This window comes from Talpa europaea, assembly GCF_964194135.1.
Source record: "Talpa europaea genome assembly, chromosome: 5".
Taxonomy (NCBI): domain Eukaryota; kingdom Metazoa; phylum Chordata; class Mammalia; order Eulipotyphla; family Talpidae; genus Talpa; species Talpa europaea.
In genome coordinates this window covers 51,672,567-51,690,346 of record NC_140071.1, presented here as the reverse complement: position 1 = coordinate 51,690,346, position 17,780 = coordinate 51,672,567, and the positions used below count along the sequence as shown (strand labels likewise).

The 17,780-nt window shown below is 36.9% G+C and overlaps 1 protein-coding gene across 1 annotated transcript in view; it reads left to right on the top strand.

Moving 5' to 3' along the window:
* BDP1 (BDP1 general transcription factor IIIB subunit) overlaps positions 1 to 17,780 on the top strand; it is a gene marked incomplete at both ends in the record, with an annotated part of 75,124 nt that overhangs the window by 43,163 nt on the left and 14,181 nt on the right. The window contains 8 exons of the mRNA XM_084232943.1: positions 7,628 to 7,829; positions 8,108 to 8,298; positions 9,303 to 9,690; positions 10,434 to 10,556; positions 12,836 to 12,872; positions 13,334 to 13,426; positions 14,475 to 14,709; positions 15,448 to 15,575. Of these exons, the coding sequence (XP_084089069.1) occupies positions 7,628 to 7,829; positions 8,108 to 8,298; positions 9,303 to 9,690; positions 10,434 to 10,556; positions 12,836 to 12,872; positions 13,334 to 13,426; positions 14,475 to 14,709; positions 15,448 to 15,575 (1,397 nt within the window). The remainder of the gene's footprint in view (positions 1 to 7,627; positions 7,830 to 8,107; positions 8,299 to 9,302; positions 9,691 to 10,433; positions 10,557 to 12,835; positions 12,873 to 13,333; positions 13,427 to 14,474; positions 14,710 to 15,447; positions 15,576 to 17,780) is intronic.

The window sequence follows — 17,780 nt, the reverse complement described above, 5'->3', positions numbered from 1 at the left end:
AGCTATTGTAAACAGTGCTGCTATAAACATTGGGGTGCAGGTGCTCTTTGGAATTGATGTTTCAGTGTCCTTTGGGTAAATACCTAGGAGTGGAATTGCTGGATCATATGGAAGCTCTATGTTTAGTAGGTCAAGAAATCTCCACACAGCTCTCCATAGTGGTTGGACCAGTTTGCACTCCTACCAACAGTGCAGGAGAGTTCCTTTTTCTCCACAACCTCACCAACATTTGTTGTTGCTAGTTTTTTTAATATGTGCCTTTCTCACTGGTGTGATGTCTAATAATTTTGATGAACTACAAAGGAGCCAGTGTGAAGCCAGCAGATAAAATGTACCAAAGGTAAACGCTGAGCAGGGAGAGGGGCAGATTATGTAAGAATCTTGAGAAGATTGTTACTCTTTGTGAACTTTTTTTTTAATTTATGCATATAAGAACTGGGGTACAGGCAAGAGGTGTGGGTGGTGAGAGGATTCACCAGAGACAGAGTGGGGAACAGAACAGGCAGACTGACCGAAGTACATTGCTGAGGGGAGCAGCTGGTGAGCCAGGAGAGGTCTGCTGCACCATGTGGGTAGCTCCCTGTCTGGGGCTTTAACTCGTGCTGCAATGGCTGCGGACAACCTCACAGTGCTGTGTCTTAACCACTTGTGCCACCAGGGAGGCCCTCTGTGAACTTTTTTTTTAAAGACTGGTGAACTTTGTAGTTAGCCTTTCGTAATGCTATCATTTAACAGTTGACTACTAGACATAAGAATTTAAATGACTTGCTCAAAGTAGCACTGGTAATTTGCTCTTAAGCTTAGGTTTTTAGGGCTTACGACATTCCGACTAGTAAATTCTTATAGTTACATGGCCAGAGATTCCTAAGTTTCCCAATTCAGGAGGTTTATTCCACCTGTTAGCAATATTGCAACAGATACTTTTCTTCAGAGTAAATATCTCTGTATAGTATTAAAGTTAGTTAATTCTTGTGTCCAGCATTTTCTTCTCCTTCTTACCCCTCAGCATACTGAGCTTATGTATGTATTTTATTCTTTTTTTTTAATTTTTATAAATTTTATTTTTATATTCCCCATACAATTGCAACCCCCTTATTTTGACCCCAATCCCTCCCCTCCCCGCCCCCCACCCCTCATAGAGCATCTCTGGTTCATAGTTTTTGTTGTTTTTGATTTTCACTTTCTTATAGTTACTCATTTTCCTGGTCCCTTATTTAAGTTTTCTAGATTCCTGCTATGAGTGAAACCATCCGGTATTTTTCTTTTTCTTTCTGACTTATTTCGCTGAGCATGACCCCTTCCAGTGCCATCCATGTTGCTGCAAGTTGCAAGTGTTTATCTTTTTTGAATGCTGAGTAGTATTCCATGGTGTATATGTACCACATCTTCTTGATCCAGTCATCTATTTTTGGGCATTTGGGTTGTTTCCAAAGCTTAGCTATTGTAAACAGTGCTGCTATAAACATTGGGGTGCAGGTGGAATTGATGTTTCAGTGTCCTTTGGGTAAGTACCTAGGAGTGGAATTGCTTGATCATATGGAAGCTCTATGTTTAGTAGGTCAAGAAATCTCCACACAGCTCTCCATAGTGGTTGGACCAGTTTGCACTCCCACCAACAGTGCAGGAGAGTTCCTTTTTCTCCACAACCTCGCCAGCATTTTTTGTTGCTAGTTTTTTTAATATGTGCCATTCTCACTGGTGTAAGATGGTATCTCATGGTAGTTTTGATTTGCATTTCCCTGATTACAAGTGATGTTGAACATTTTTTCATATGCCTGTTGGCCATTTGCATTTCCTCTTCAGAGAAGTTTCTTTTTAGCTCTTATGCCCATTTTTTGACTGGATTATTTCCTTTGCGGTTGTTGAGTCTCATCAGTTCTTTGCAGATTTTTGTGATCAGTCCTTTATCATTAGTGTTGTGTGCAAAAATGTTCTCCCAGTTGGTGGGGTTTCTCTTTGTTTTTGTTATTGTCTCTTTTGCTGTGCAGAAGCTCTTTAATTTGATGTAGTCCCAGCTGTTGATCTTTGCCTTCACTTTCACTGCTTTGGGTGATGTGTCTGTAAAGATGTCTTTGATGTGCATATCACGTAGTGTTTCGCCTATATTTCCTTCTATGTATTTTATGTTTCAGGTCTTATGTCTAGTTCTTTAATCCATTTTGAGTTGGTTTTTGTGTATGGTGTGAGGTAGTAGTCAAGCTTCATTCTTTTGCATGTAGCGACCCAGTTTTCCCAACACCATTTATTGAACAAACTTTCTTTGCTCCAATGTATATTCTTTGCTCCTTTGTCAAAGATTAGGTGACCATAAATCTGTGGGTTTATTTCTGGATTTTCTACTCAACTTCATTGGCCTGTGTGTTTGTTCTTGTTCCAATACCATGCAGTTTTGATGATTATGGCTTTGTAGTATAGTTTGAAATCTAGGAGTGTGATGCCTCCATTCCCTTCTTTTTTTTTTTTCAAAAGAGCTTTGGCTATTCGGGGTTTTTGGTGATTCCATGTGAATTTCATCAATAATTGTTCTATTTGAAGAATAACATTGAAATTTTTATTGGAATAGCATTGAATCGGTATATTGCTTTTGGTAGGATAGCCATTTTAATAATGTTTATTCTTCCAGTCCATGAGCAGGGGATGTCTTTCCATTTATTTGTATCTTCTTCTATTTCTTTTAACAGTGTTTTATAGTTTTCTTTGTATAGGTCCTTTACCTCTTTTGTGTTAGATTTATTCCCAAGTATTTGATTTTTTTTTTGTTTCGATAATAAAAGGGATTTTTTTTTTCCATTTCTTCTTCTTCAGATTTATTGTTTGTGTATAGGAAGTCTACTGACTTTTGCATGTTGATTTTGTATCCTGCTACTTTACTGAACTGATTGATGAGTTGAATTAGTTTTTCTATGGAGTTTTTGGGGTTCCCTATGTAGATTATCATATCATCTGCAAGTAGTGACAGTTTGACTTCTTCTTTTCCTATTTGGATTCCTTGGATGTCTTTCTCTTGTCTTATTGCTCTGGCTAGGACTTCCAGTATTATATTGAAAAGCAGTGGTGAGAGTGGACATCCTTGTCTTGTTCCAGATCTTAATGGAAATGCTTTCAGCTTTTCACCATTCAGAATGATACTGGCTATTGGCTTGTCGTATATGGCCTTTCTGATGTTGAGGTATGTTCCTTGTATCCCAAGAATTTCAAGGGCTTTAATCATGAATGGGTGTTGCACTTTGTCGAAACTTTCTCAGCATCTATTGATATTATCATATGGTTTTTATATTTCTTTTTGTTGATGTGTTGGATAACGTTGATTGATTTTCGGATGTTGAACCATCCTTGTGTCCCTGGAATGAATCCTACTTGGTCGTGGTGAATTATCTTATGGATACATTGTTTGGTTACATTGTTGGATTCTGATAGCTAAAATTTTATTGAGGATTTTTGCATCAGTGTTCATTAGGGAGATTGGCCTGTAGTTTTCTTTTTTTGTGTTGTCCTTGTTCGGTTTTGGTATTAGTGTAATGTTGGCTTCATAGAACGTGTTTGGTATTAATCCCTTCCTTCTCAATTTTTTTGGAAGAGTTTGTGAAGGATAGGCACTAATTCATCTCTGAATGTTTGGTAGAATTCATTTGTAAATCCATCAGGTCCTGGGCTTTTGTTTTTGGGGAGGTTTTTGATTACCATTTCAGTTTCGCTGCTTGTAATTGGTCTGTTTAGGTGTTCTATTTCTTCTTTATCTAGCTTTGGGTGATTGTAGAGTTGTAGGAATTTGTCCATCTCCTCTGGATTGTTGAAGTTGTTTCCATATAACTGTTCATAGTAGTTACTGATTATTCTTTTGATTTCTGCTGTGTCCGTTGTGATTTCTCCTCTTTCATTTATGATCCTGTTTATTTGTGCTTTCTCCTTTTTTTCCTTTGTGAGCCTGGCTAGGGGTTTGTCTATTTTATTTATTTTTTCAAAGAACCAGCTCTTGGTTTCATTGATCTTTTGGATTGTTTTTTTAATTTCGATTTCATTTATTTCTGCTTGGTTTTTATTATTTCTTTACTTCTACTGGTTTTGGGTTTTTTTTGGTTGTTCTTTTTCTAGATCTTTGAGCTTCGAGATTAGGTTGTTTCTTTGCGTTCTTTCTTGTTTTTGATGTGAGCCTCTATTGCTATATATTTTCCTCTTATTACTGCTTTTGCTGCATCCCATACATTTTGGAAATTGGTGTCCTCATTGTCATTCAATTCAAAGAATTTTTAAATTTCTTCTTAGATCTCCTTGTTAGTCCAGTGGACTTCCAGTAGTGTGTGTTTCAATCTACATGAGGTAGGAGAATACCTTGCCTTCTTTTTATGGCTTATTTCTAGTTTGATGCCTTCATGGTCACAGAAGATGGTTGGTATGATTTCAATCTTGGTGTATCTGTTGATGTTTGTCTTATGTCCCAGTATGTGATCGATCCTGGAGAATGATCCATGTACGCTTGAGAAAAATATGTACTCAGATTTTTTTGGGTTCAGTGTTCTATAGATGTCCATTAATCCCAAGCTCTCTAGATCCTTATTTAGAGCTTTAGTGTCTTTACTTATTTTTTGTCTCGTTGATCTATCCATTGTTGATTGTGGTGTGTTGAAGTCTCCCACTACGTATGTGTTTCCTCTGATGTCTGTTTTCAGAGATGACAATAGTTGTCTGATATATTTTGTTGTTCCTTCGTTTGGTGAATATATGTTAATGAGTGTTATTTCTTCTTGAAGTATTGTCCCCTTGATCATAATGTAGTGACCTTGGGGTCTCTTTTTATCTTTTTGAGTTCGAAATCTGTTTTATCTGATATGAGTATAGCTGTTCCAGCTTTCTTTTTTGGTCCATTTGCTTGTAGGATTGTTTTCCATCCTTTAACTTTGAGTCGATTTTTATCTTTTGTAGCTAAATGTGTTTCCTGGAGACAGCAAAAGGTTGGGTTTTGTTTCTTAATCCAGCCTGTGACTCTGTGTCTTTTTATTGAAGAGTTTAGTCCATTTACATTTAGAGTTAGTGTTGATATGTTAGCATCTGTATTTGCCATTGTGTTTGTCTTTCCTTTGATTTTATTTATTTATTCTTTTAATAACTTTTTTTTTTTTTTTTGGCCTTCTTTTGTTGTTATTCGTCCCTCTGCGGTTCTGGCTTTAGGACTCCTTGTAGTATTTTTTGGAGTGGGGGTTTAGTCGTAATGAAATTCCAGAGTTTCTGTTTGTCTGGGAAGGTCCTTATTCTTTCTTCAGAGAGGAAGGAGAGCTTTGCGGGATAGAGTATTTGTGGTTGGCATCTGTTTTCTTGGAGTCTGTTGACTATGTCCCTCCACTCTGTCCTTGCCCGTAGTGTTTCTTCGGAGAAGTATGATGTCAGTCTGATTGTTTTTCCGTTGAATATTACCTGTTTCTTCCCTCTTGTCAGCTTCATTAGTTTTTCCTTGTCTTGGATTCTTGGGAGTTTTACTATTATGTGTCTTGCTGTATTTTTCCTTTCGTCATGGAAGTTTGGTGTTCTTCTTGCTTCTTGTATATCAATTTTCAGCTCCTTCTTCACGTTTGGGAAGTTCTCTTCAATTATTTCCTTGAATATTTTCTCTGTTCCTACATCTCTCTCCTCTCCTTCTGGGATTCCTATAACTCTTATATTTCCTTTCCTCATGGAGTCTGATAGTTCCCGAAGTCTTTCTTCGGTCATTTTCCTTCGTACTTCTCTTTCCTTTTCTGTTTTAGTTCTTTTTATTTCTGTGTCTTCAAGAGTACTTATTTGTTCTTCCATTTCATCTATTCTGCTTTCATTGCTTTTCCCAGAGTTCTTTAGCGCCCTCCATTAATTCTTTGATCTCCTGCATTTCTTTTACTTCCCTCTTTAGGCACTCAGTTTCATTCTTCTGATCGTTAATTGTTTTTCCCTTATCATGGTTTTCCTTTATGACTTCTGTCATTTTTTTAATCATGGCAATTTTAAATTCTCTTTCTGGAAGGCTCAGAAGTTCTTCCAAGTTACTGTTGTTGCAATCTGGTAGGTGGTTTTCTTTTTGTGGTGTGCTTTTTTCCTGAGGAGTTGCTGAGTTGCATGTGGTTTTTCTACTCTCTTCTGCCTGTTTTCTAATTTGCCGTATTCCTTGGGACACTGTGTTGCTGGTACTGGCCAGCATCTTGGGCAAACTTCCCAGCTCACCTCTGGCTCCTCTGGGAACCTTCTGATGGTTTCAAGCAGTCTTTACTGAAGAAAGGTCCCTGTTCTAAAATGCTGTTGCGGGGGTCGTGCTCCTCTGCATGCCCGGTCTGCCCCGGTGGTGAGTGCTGCTCTCCTCTAGGCTCGGACTGCAGGACAGAAGGGGCCTGGTGTGGGCGAGCCTCCCAGCTCACCTCTGGCTCCTCTGGGAGCCTTCTGCTGGTTTCAAACAGTATCCACCAAAGAAAGGTCCCTGCTCCAAAATGCCTATGCGGGAATGCACTCCCCTGCGCTCCTGGTCTGCCCCAGCGGTGGGTGCCGCTCCCCTCTGGGCTAGGACTACAGTCCAGAAGGGGCCTGGTGTGGGCGAGCCTCCCAGCTCACCTCTGGCTCCTCCGGGAGCCTTCTGCTGGTTTCACACTTTCTCCACCACAGAAAGGTCCCTGCTCGAAAATGCTGATGTGGGAACTTGCTCCCCTGCGCTTGGTCTGCCCCAGCAGTGGATACCGCTCCTTTCTGTATTTTATTCTTAATCTTTTGTAGAATCACTATAAATGGCTGATACTAACATTAGATATAATTTGTTTTCCCAAATATTTTAACCGACACTGGAATGTACTAGCCAGCATCATAACCTTGTTAGAACTTTCTGTCCACTTCTCTGGGTTTTACTGCCTAAAGAAATTAATGGGTTGGAACATTTAGAAACATAACTACTGCTTCTACGTAAGTTATTAGAAGTATTACTTACGGTTACTCCTCAATACAGACCTTACAAGGCTCTCATGGCACATACTTTTTATAAGTATCTAGGTTTATATTAGCTTTTAAGTGTCCTAACTCAGAATTCAGATTCTTATCAGTTATTGCAATATTTCCCAATATAGTGACTACTAAATGTTAAATCTTTCTCTGATTCTGTAGATACAAGTGGGTTATACTGAGAACCTGGTAATACTGGTCAATAAATCCTTTCTATGAGCTCACAAGCATATGATTAGAAAATTGATATAGCCTTCAAGTCTGCTCTTGGGATAGAAGGACTGAGGTTGTTCTGATGATTGTATATTTTGTTCTTGCTTCAGAGCCCAGTTGAAAGCATTTGCTTATAGTCACATTATGAGATCCACCTTCAACTACTTGCTTTAATTTTATCTAGTTATTTTGCTTAAAGTAGTCTGAAATCTCACACCACAATCAATAAGTAAGCAAAATTGAAACAGTAAAAGAAAGATTAATATTAGTTGAAGACTTCCCTAGGCTGTACAGAAATTGGTAATTAAAGAGCTTTTACGTTCTTCTGTGCATATCAGCATTTGTCGTTTCATTTTACATGCTGTTTTTATAGCTTATATATGTATTTCTTTGAACACAGATTTGGTATGTGCCCAAAATTGTTTGACAGCTGTTACATTAACAAGGAGTAATTTGTGCTCCATTCTAGACATGAACATAAAATGCATGCTCCTAGTCCAACACAGTTGAAAAGAAAGCAATTCCAAAAAGCTAAGCCGAATCTGGGAAAAGCACATGGTAAGAAAGAAGAACCATGTTTACAGAAAGACAGAGCTGATCAGAGCGAGGCAAGGAAGCCAGAAGATAATTTGCTGCAGCATAGAGATTGTGACATTCATCTTCTTCAAAAAGTAAGTTTTTGAAAAACAACAAAAAAAAAAAAACCCAAACCACCAGTTTTTATTAGCAGACTCTTAATTGGTCAGATTCATAAAGGAGAACATTTAAAACAATATAATTTTGCCTTTTTCATGAAAACTGAGTGACTTTCCAGTATTATAAAAATTTAGAAAGCAGTGTCATGTGTTTTGTTTTTCTATAAACTTAGAACTTTAGGCCAAACTGCCAAACAAAATTACCATAGAATTAGTTTCTGTGGTAATGTTAGCTGTTTTTTCTTACATTTAAGGAAAAGGCCGAGCTTCTGACATCTTTGGAGGTTTCAGTAAGAAGAGATTGTGTAGATTCCAAAGAGGCTGGTATGGCCAAAAGAAGTGCTCAATCAGACGTTGGACCATCAGGAAGTGTTGGAGAGAAATCTATAGGGAATAGTACAATGTCTTCAGTTGTTGAAGAGCAGTGTCTCCGTAAACTAACAAGGTAAAGTTTTATTTAATAAATATGTATTTTTTAACTTTCAGAATTGAAAATAAAAATATTCTTTATGGGTATTCTACCTGAACTTAATGATTGAGTTAAGATGGCTTGCTCTGTAGAGTTCTAATGCACAGTATAATAAATACGAGTAGCATTATTGTAGTATGGTCATTAAACTAGCTAAGAGAAAAGAACTGAATTTTTCTAACCAGTAAGAAAAAAAGATAAGTATGCAGTGTGATAGAGGTGCCTAGTTATCGGGACAATGACAATCATAAGCATTATATAAATGTATCAAATTAACATGTCATCACATAATGTTATATGTTCAATTTATTTTTTTTTAAAAGACAGCTTGTTATCAGAGGTATAAGTTTTTATTGCGGGTCTGTTTTTTCCCAAATTTGCTGAAATTTACTTTTTTCTGATCATCTTAAGATTTTTCTTTTTTACACTTAAATTTCAAGTATTGAGCCAGAGACAAAGAGTAGTGTGTATTACCTAAATAATTGGGTGCCAATTCTTGGAGTTATAAATACAAGTGAGAACTAATCTTCTCTAGTTATTAGGGAATATGAAAGGGAACTTAAGTTCTAAAAGGCATCATTTTTAATGATGGTGTTTCTGCCTTTCCTTTTTTCTTTTAATCTAATCTGTTTGCCAAATAGGATAAACCCGTATCACTTTTTGGCCCCATATACTATATTTATTGGCCTTTTTCTTTTAATAATTTGCAGTCTTTTGTCACCTCTCCATTTGAATAGAAAGGGGAAAAATGGGCAAGAATTAAAACTCACTATGAAAAATTTGTAGGTAGATAACCAAGAATTAACCAAATGAGAAATTAGTAGTAGTTCTTTCTCTTTCTCAGAACATCAGTTTTTGATAGAATGGGTGGGAGGAGTTTTAATTGCTTCAATTGGGATTTTTACTTTAAAAGCTTGATTTTCATTAAAATTATCCTTGTGTATGTAATAACAACATTATTATTTTGATTAAACATCTAGCTCTTCACAGCTGTTAAAGGAATCAAATTACCCTAAAATTGTTCTGGATCGAAGATCTACTGTTGCTTCTGCCTCTGAGAGTGAGCTAGATCGTAGTGAAAGGAGAATGCATAGAAAGATCAAACCAAATGTGACCAAAGGGCGAGGATCAAAACGAATTCGGAGTAAGACTGTTAGGAAGGAACCTAGAACTTCTAAAGCCATGCTAGTGACTCTTCGGGCTTCCCAGGAAGAAGATGAAGATGACACTGAAGATTTTGAACCTGACTATGAAGAAGAAAACTATCATCTTGCTCCAGAAGAACTAAACAAAGCTCCTGTATTTGTACCTGTTGGTCTCAGATCTCCTGAACCCGTTCCTTCTCAGATTGAGGAAACTATGGAAGAGGTAGAGTTTGTTTTTTGAGTCCTTGGAACTTTCTTTTTCTTTGAGTGAATCATCATTTTTTCTTCTGTCTCATTCTACTGTGTATCCATTTACCTGCCCTCTAGTTTTTATTTATTTTATTATTTATTTATTTTTAAAAAAGATTTATTTATTTATTTATACAAGCACTGGGTAGAGTCAGAAGCGTGGGAGGATGAGAGAATTCAACAGAGCCAGAGTGGGGAGCAGTGCAGGCAGAGGGACCGAGGTACACTGCTGAGGAGAGCAGCGGGCGGCAGGAGAGGTCTGCGTGCCATGTGGGACCCTCCTCCGGTGGCCAGGGAGCAGCCGGGGAGCGAACTGGTGCTGCAGAGGCTGCGGGCAGCTTCGCAACCCAGCACTCAACTGCTGCACCACTGGGGAGGCCCATGTAGCCCTCTAGTTTTTAAAAAACAATGTGTTAGCAAACTGTTGAGAAAAATTACAGCAGAGTTGTGATAAAGGAAAATGAAATGCTAGGCACTGAGCTTATTAACCTTGGAAATTTGCTCTTTGGTAAGAGTCACAGATCCCTCAAAAACCTTGAATGTTTTGCTTTTTTGCTAAGTTAGTGTTTTATCAGCTAAGAATTACTATATTTCAGTTTTTTAATCATTCATGGATGTGGATTATTTCTTCAGTTTGGCGTTTTATTGTACTTACTCATTTTGTTTTGCTGTTTATGGTATGACAAAATGAAATTATGAAACTTTTCATTTTAACAGCTTGAAATAACTGTGAATGTCCCAGATACAGGATGCATAGCTGTTGTTGAACATCAGCTCTCCAACACAGAAGTAACTACTGAGGAAATGAAACAAGAAGAAAATGTGAATGCATTATCAGTTGTAAGCATCTATTTTAATATATTTTATCTTTTTTTTTTTTAAAGATTTATTTATTTATGCATAGAAGAGCTGGGGTACAGGCCAGAGATGTGGGGGGTGAGAGGATTCACCAGGGACAGAGTGGGGAACAGAACAGGCAAACAGTAAAATATACTGCTGAGAGGAGCAGTGGGTGAGACAGGAGAGGTCTGCTGCGCCATGTTTGTTGCTCTCTGGCCGGCCAGGGATTGAACTCATGCTGCAGAGGCTTCGGATTGCTTCATAGTGTGATGCTTAACCCCTTACACCACCAGGGAGGCCCAGTATATTTTATCTTTAATTCTTTGTTTACTTTCAAAAGACTGCAAGTTTATTTTGAAAGCTTTAAGTTTATAAGCTCTTAGCTAATTTCTTTTCATGTAGGGAGTTGTTAAATATGACTACTAGAAACTAGTGAATAATCCATACATTTCATATTTGACTTGAAAACCTGAACTTTTTGTATGTACAGCTGTGTTTTTTGTTTTTATTTAAAGTTTTATTCATTTATTTATGCAAGCACTGGGTACAGTCAGAAGCATGGGAGGGTGAGAGAATTCACCGCCAGAGCGGGGAACAGAACAGGCAGACCGACAAAGTATACTGCTAAGGGGAGCAGTGGGCACAGCAGGAGAGGTCTGTGCGCCATGCAGGACCCTTGCCGGCGGCCAGGGATCATACTGGTGCTGCAGAGGCTGCGGGTAGCTTCACAGCCCAGAGCTCAACCGCTGTGCCACCGGGGAGGCCCTGTACAGTTGTTTTATCTTCCCAGATTTGTGTTAAAATTTTATTAAATCTGTACTAAATGTAAATTATTTAAAATATTTTAATTTGTATTTTGTTTGCCACTTTCCCCATTTTGAATAGTATTTATCTTGTTTTTACAATTGGAGACTTGGAATTATAACTTTTAAGAACAGCTTAATTAATATATAATTCACACAGTATGCAATTCACCTGCTAAAGTATATAATTTATTGGTTTAGTATATTTACACATATGTGCAAACATTAATCTTTTACGACTGACTTCTTTCACTTAGCACTGGATGAGCTAGAAGGAGGGAGGGAAAAAAATAGGCTTAGTTCAGACTCTTCCTTCTGCTCCGATGAAAATTAAATTTTCATCAGTTTTTTTCCTTAATTTTTATCCAGTACAGATGAGTTTCCAGTTTTTCCAATACTCCATGTAAATAGATTCGTTATGATTCTTTTGTAAATAGATTCTTTTGTTCTCCATTTTTGTTATGTTTTTGAGGATTTGCTATTTAATAACTGGATGACAGTCCTATTAATGTTTCTGTGTCATCTTTTGGTCCCTTGGTACATTTTATAATATATTTTTAATTATTATTATTATTTTAAGACTTATTTATTTATTTATACAAGAACCGCGGTACAGGCCAGATGTGCAGGAGGGTAAGAGGATTCTCCAGAGACAGAGGGGAGCAGAACAGGCAGACTGATGAAATACACTGCTGAGGGGAGCAGTAGGTGAGACAGGAGAGGTCTATTTTGCCATGTGGGATTCTTGCCTGCCGGCCAGGATTGAACCCACACTGCAGAGGCTGGGGACAGCTTCACAGCGCAGCGCTCAACTGCTTGCGCCACCAGGGAGGCCCCAATATATTTTTTAATTGAAGTAATATTTCATTATAACTTTATATAAATTTCAGATGTGCATCATTGAGAATCAACATTTGTATGTTAAGTTTACCTTGAGATATTTCTTATCTTAGGCCTTTGGATCAGTACCAGAAATTTTAAATGGTGTGCTTTTAAATAAATTTCACTAGTTTTACTGAAGAGCAGATCAGTCAGCAAAGATTTTTATGTTACCACGTTCAACATCAATCCAGCAACTTCTTAATTTATTAAAATTTGTTTGCTTTAAGCTACTTGGTTGTATAAAAAATCTGCACTATTCTTTAGAGCTTGGTTTCCCTTAGGTTAAAGCTGGCAGTAGGTATGGCTAAAGATGAAAAATGGGGAAAATTAAGAAGTAAAAATGATCGATGCACATAACAATATGATCAGAGTTAAAACTTGCATATAAGGAAAAGGTAACATACAGAGCACAAGACAAGAATTTGATTTCTAAATTATTTCAGTTCTATTTACTGAATATTTCTAAAGTAAGAAAAAAAGTTCACTTTGTTGTCATTGAAAGCATACAAAGAACTATAATAATAGTGCTTTTTGAGATACAGACTATATACTTGGGAAAATACATAAGATATTGCCTATCTTTTCCTCTTTTAGGAAATGACCACAGGTGAACACACCCCTGATGAAGCAGGTAACTGTTGATAAGGAAACTGCTAAAACTACTTGCTTGATACTAACTGATGATTTAGTAGATGTGGTAGTTAGTAAATGAGTCACTTTGCTGGAGAGTTGACCAGAAGATCCAGCTATTGAATGTGTTATTTCTAGAACTTTGCGTTTTGGGAATGTTATTTAGAACGTGAATTAAGAGTTAAATCTTTTAACAAAATATTTATTTCCTCTGATCTGCATAGATGTATTTTCTTTGCAGGTATTAAATTATTTAATGGGAAGGGAGGCATTGAAAACTAACAATTGGTAATTTTTAAAATTTGTAGTATGTAAATGGAACAAAACTCAATCCTACTAAGGGATTAGTGTTACAAAGGATATTGAAACTTGTTACTAGGAAATAAACACCTGATTTAAAAGTTTTTTCTAAGTACACAAATTTTCATGTTCATTCTCCTGTTTTAATTTTTTTTTCATAAGGTATGAATGATGGAAGCACAGAAGCTGCCATAACTTTACTTACAATGGGAGATCTAGTATTGCAGTCAGAGATCAATACAGAACAGAGTGATGGTAAGAATAAAAGAAAAGAAACTTTTAAAATCCAACTTTTAAGAAGTTACACCTACATTTGAGTAATAAGTAGAATACCTGCCCTTTACATTTGAAGTTGGCATCACTTCGTTCTTTTTCCAGAAAAACTAATTTGTGTGCATTGATCAATCTGACTTACTTAGCGCCTTTAGATGTAGTGGCCATATCAAGATAACATATTTGATTAATTAAACATAACATAACAGTGGACTGTGGTTGATGACTATAGGTGTCTTGGTGGTAGGTGTGGTGTGATAACAATACCTGAAGGAAGTGATCCTATACCTTTAAACCTGTGTTACCTCATTAAAAATAAATTGTAATAAAAAGTTTGTATTCATGGAATGGTTAATCTAGTAAGTCCTCTACTTTTATCAACATAAACATCATTGGTTAACTGAATTCACTGATCACTGTATACATATTTCTTTAGAAGCAAAGGAGTTGCTACTTAGTTTTCAGTTACATGGCAACCAAATACTGTGTGTTTAGACTGAGCCAAAAGATCAGTGAACCTAAATTTGTAATATTTTAGGTTAATCTTACTTACAATGAAGCAATGATTTTTACTATCTAAGTATATGTTACTTTAAATACTTTAAATTGATAGTTATATATTTCTGCCAATTATTTTAATTGGTGATTATTTTATGCTTTTTATTTTCAGTGTTAGATTTTTAGTCTCATAGCTGTGTATTTTGCTAGCTCTCTAAAACATAAAAATCAGGTTTTAAAGAATTGCTGATGAAAGTGATCCTATTTCAAAATTCATCTGAGGTTATTTAGTTATTTAGTTACAAAAAGACTTATTTTTACTTATAATAGCACAAAAATTTTAATGGCTGTAAGAACTATTAAACTTAAAGCAGATCAAATTTCTGGCATGAAGAATAAGATCATAAGTTTTAATTTGAAATGACATAGATAAAACTTTAAAAACAAAGGATTTTATAATCTCTGAATGCCTAAGTATTTTATTTGAGCTATTGATATGAATTGGGTCAATTTTAATTTTCTACTTTTTCAGTGGTAGGAATATGTATACTACCTGATTTTCTTTCAAAGGATAAAATCCATATTCCTTTTTTTTTCCTAGATAATGTAAATTACAAAATTGTTCATGAATGTCAGCTTTCTTCCACTATCGATAGTATATCTCTTGCATCATTAGATGAAGACAAAATTATATTGGAGGAACAAAGTACGAAAGAAAAAATTGATTTAATGGAGAAAGTAAAGGAAAACACTCTACCAAACAGGTTTTTTTCTTTCTTTCTTTTTTTAAAGATTTATTTTATTTATTTATGCTTACAAGAAGGCCAGGTGTGGGGTGGGTGAGAGGATTCACAAAAGATAGAGTGGGGAGCAGAACTGAAATACACTGCTGAAGGGAGCAATGGGCAAGACAGGAAAGGTCTGTTGCACCATGTGGATTAGCTCCCTTGCCAGGGATTGAACTCGTGCTACAGTAGCTGGTGATAGCTTGATAACACTGAGACTTTAACCCCTGTGTCATCAGGGAGGCCCTTTTTTTCTTTATTTAACTATTACTTTTTTTGAGTTTTACTTAAAAATTATAGTCATTTAATACATTTAACAATTCATCAGGTTAGTTAATAATTCTATGTGATAATTATATCTGTGAAATAGGCACTCCTAATTTTCATCCTTTAAAGACTGGCTGATTTCCATTTTAGCTTAACAGTTTGCATATTAAAATTATCACAATATATATGTGTCTTTGAAGCTTTATTGGAAAAGTTTTATTAAATATAGTCTGTTTTACAGTCATGGTTCAGGTTCTATACTCTTCTGTGGATTTTCAGTAATTACCGTATGGGTTTAGTGTTAATAAATGGACATGTTGATACCTGACAATGTGTCACTTGAGAATATAATACATAAATTGTCAGTTCTATACAGAATATATCATGTGAAAGAACGTGAGAGAGGAATCTTACATAATTGATAAATTTCTCTTTCTTCCCTTTTTTTCCTAGGGGTGCAACTTCTGAAGTGACTAATTTGCTAAATCTTAACACAATTTTAGGGACCAACAGACTTGGTGCTCATCAGGAGGTTCCCAATTTATTTGTAACCAACGGAGAAATAGTAGTTACTGAAAGAGGTACATTCCCCCCCCCACCATTGCATGTTACAAAATTACATTGAAACAGAAATAATCTTGGCATTTCAAATGGATTATTCAGTCATTAAAACTGTTTTAACTTACTACTAAAAAGTTTCAAACATGCAAAACAATAGAATGAGCTATAAAATAAATACCCATAAATCCACCAACTAGTTTCAATAATTATCATTTTGCTTTATTTACTTGCTCAAACTTTCTCTTTATATGTTTTTCATAATCCCATTATTGTGTAGGTATTATATTAAAGGAAACATCTCTTAGAAAGGTAAATATGCTTGTGGCAAAAAATAACCAGGGTTCAAAAGGCATAAAAATTTAAAAACCCTTCCTTGGTTTTCAGATCCCCAATCTCAATCCTCATGGTAAACTGCTATTAATGTTTCTCTAGAAATGTTTAGCATACCTAAACATTAAATGTGCATACATTCATCTAGCTATCTAGTCACACACACATATTTTCAGAAAGAACGTAAGTATATACGTACATTACATACACAGTTCAACACTTTTTTTTTTTTTAACATGTTTTTTTTTTTTTTTTTTTTTAATAGAGGCATGCTTTATTTATTTGTTTGCTGGTTTGTTTGTTTTGTTTATACATGCACTGGGTACAGTCAGAAGCGCGGGAGGGTGAGAGAATTCACCAGAGCCAGAGCGGGGAGCAGAGCAGGCAGAAGGACCGAAGTACACTGCTGAGGGGAGCAGCGGGCGGCAGGAGAGGTCTGCGCGCCATACGGGACCCTCCTCCGGTGGCCGGGGAGCAGCCGGGGATCGAACCGGCCACGGGCAGCTTCGCAACCCAGCGCTCAACCGCTGCGCCACCGGGGAGGCCCTCAGCACTTTTTTTTTTTTAAGATTTATTTATTTATGCATACAAGAGCTGGGGTACAGGCCAGAGATGCGGAGGGTGAGAGTATTCACTAGAGACAGAGGGGGAAACAGAACAGGCAGACTGAAATACACTGCTGAGGGGAGCAGTGGGCGAGGCAGGAGAGGTCTGCTGCGCCATGTGAGTTGCTCCCTGGCCGGCTGGGGATCGAACTGTGCAGCACAGGCTGCGGATTGCTTCATAGGTTGCATCTTAACCTTTGCACCACCAGGGAGGCCCTATGCTAATTTTTAATTGAGTTACTTGTCTTTTATTAAGACTTCTTTAATAATGCTTTGGGGTTTTTTTTTGTTTTTTTTTTTAAAGATTTATTTATTTATACAAGCACTGGGTACAGTCAGAAATGCAGGAGGGTGAGAGAATTCACCAGAGCCAGAGCGGGGAACAGAACAGGCAGACTGATGAAATACACTGCTGACGGGAGCAGTGGGCAAGGCAGGAGAGGTCTGTCGCGCCATGTGGGACTCTCCCCGGCGGCTGGGGATTGAACGGGTGCTGTAGAGGCTGCGGGCAGCTTCGCATCCCAGCACTCAACCACTGCGCCACCAGGGGAGGCCCAGTAACACTTTGTTTTTAAAGATTAATATATTGACAAAATCTCTGCATGATAACAGATTTTTTTGATGACTTCATGTATTATAATATGCGTCTTGACTATTACACTCATTTCCTTTTCCATTTTTCCTAGCCAAGAGTTAATCCCTTAGGATGCTGGTAAGAGTAAAGAAAGCAGTGCATGTAGCAGGCCACCTAGATTGTATTAAATCCCATATGTAGAAGATCTGACTAGTCAGCACTTTTCCATATTTTGGGCTTCCTAATTTCTGGAATTTCCTTTTAAACAGCAATGCCTATGGTTCAGCTCAATATTATTTCATTATTTAGTCAGCTTGAGCAATACCCAGAAGTGTTTTCAGTGTGCAGACTCAACTTACACCTTTAATATGGAATTATTTTACCCTTTGTAGCATTATCTTTATTAGAGCAGCTCCCTCCTACCACTTTTCCTAAGGTGGAACTAGCCAGACTTTGTATGTACCCACTTCTAAATCTCTCTTGTACATGAGTTTCTAATTTGCTGCTATTACCAGGGAGTGGTGGTACAGCTGTTTTGGCAGCCAGGAATAAAGTAAGTGTAGTGCGGATTCACTTTCGTCTTAAACTTTTACTGTTCAAAAATCTCATTGATCAGGTCCACCTTTTGCCATATGAATAAACCCTTGTTTTTTGAATGAAGAGAAAGTCAGAAAAGCCACTATAGAGTGATCTGCCTTTTAGGAAAGAATTTGTTT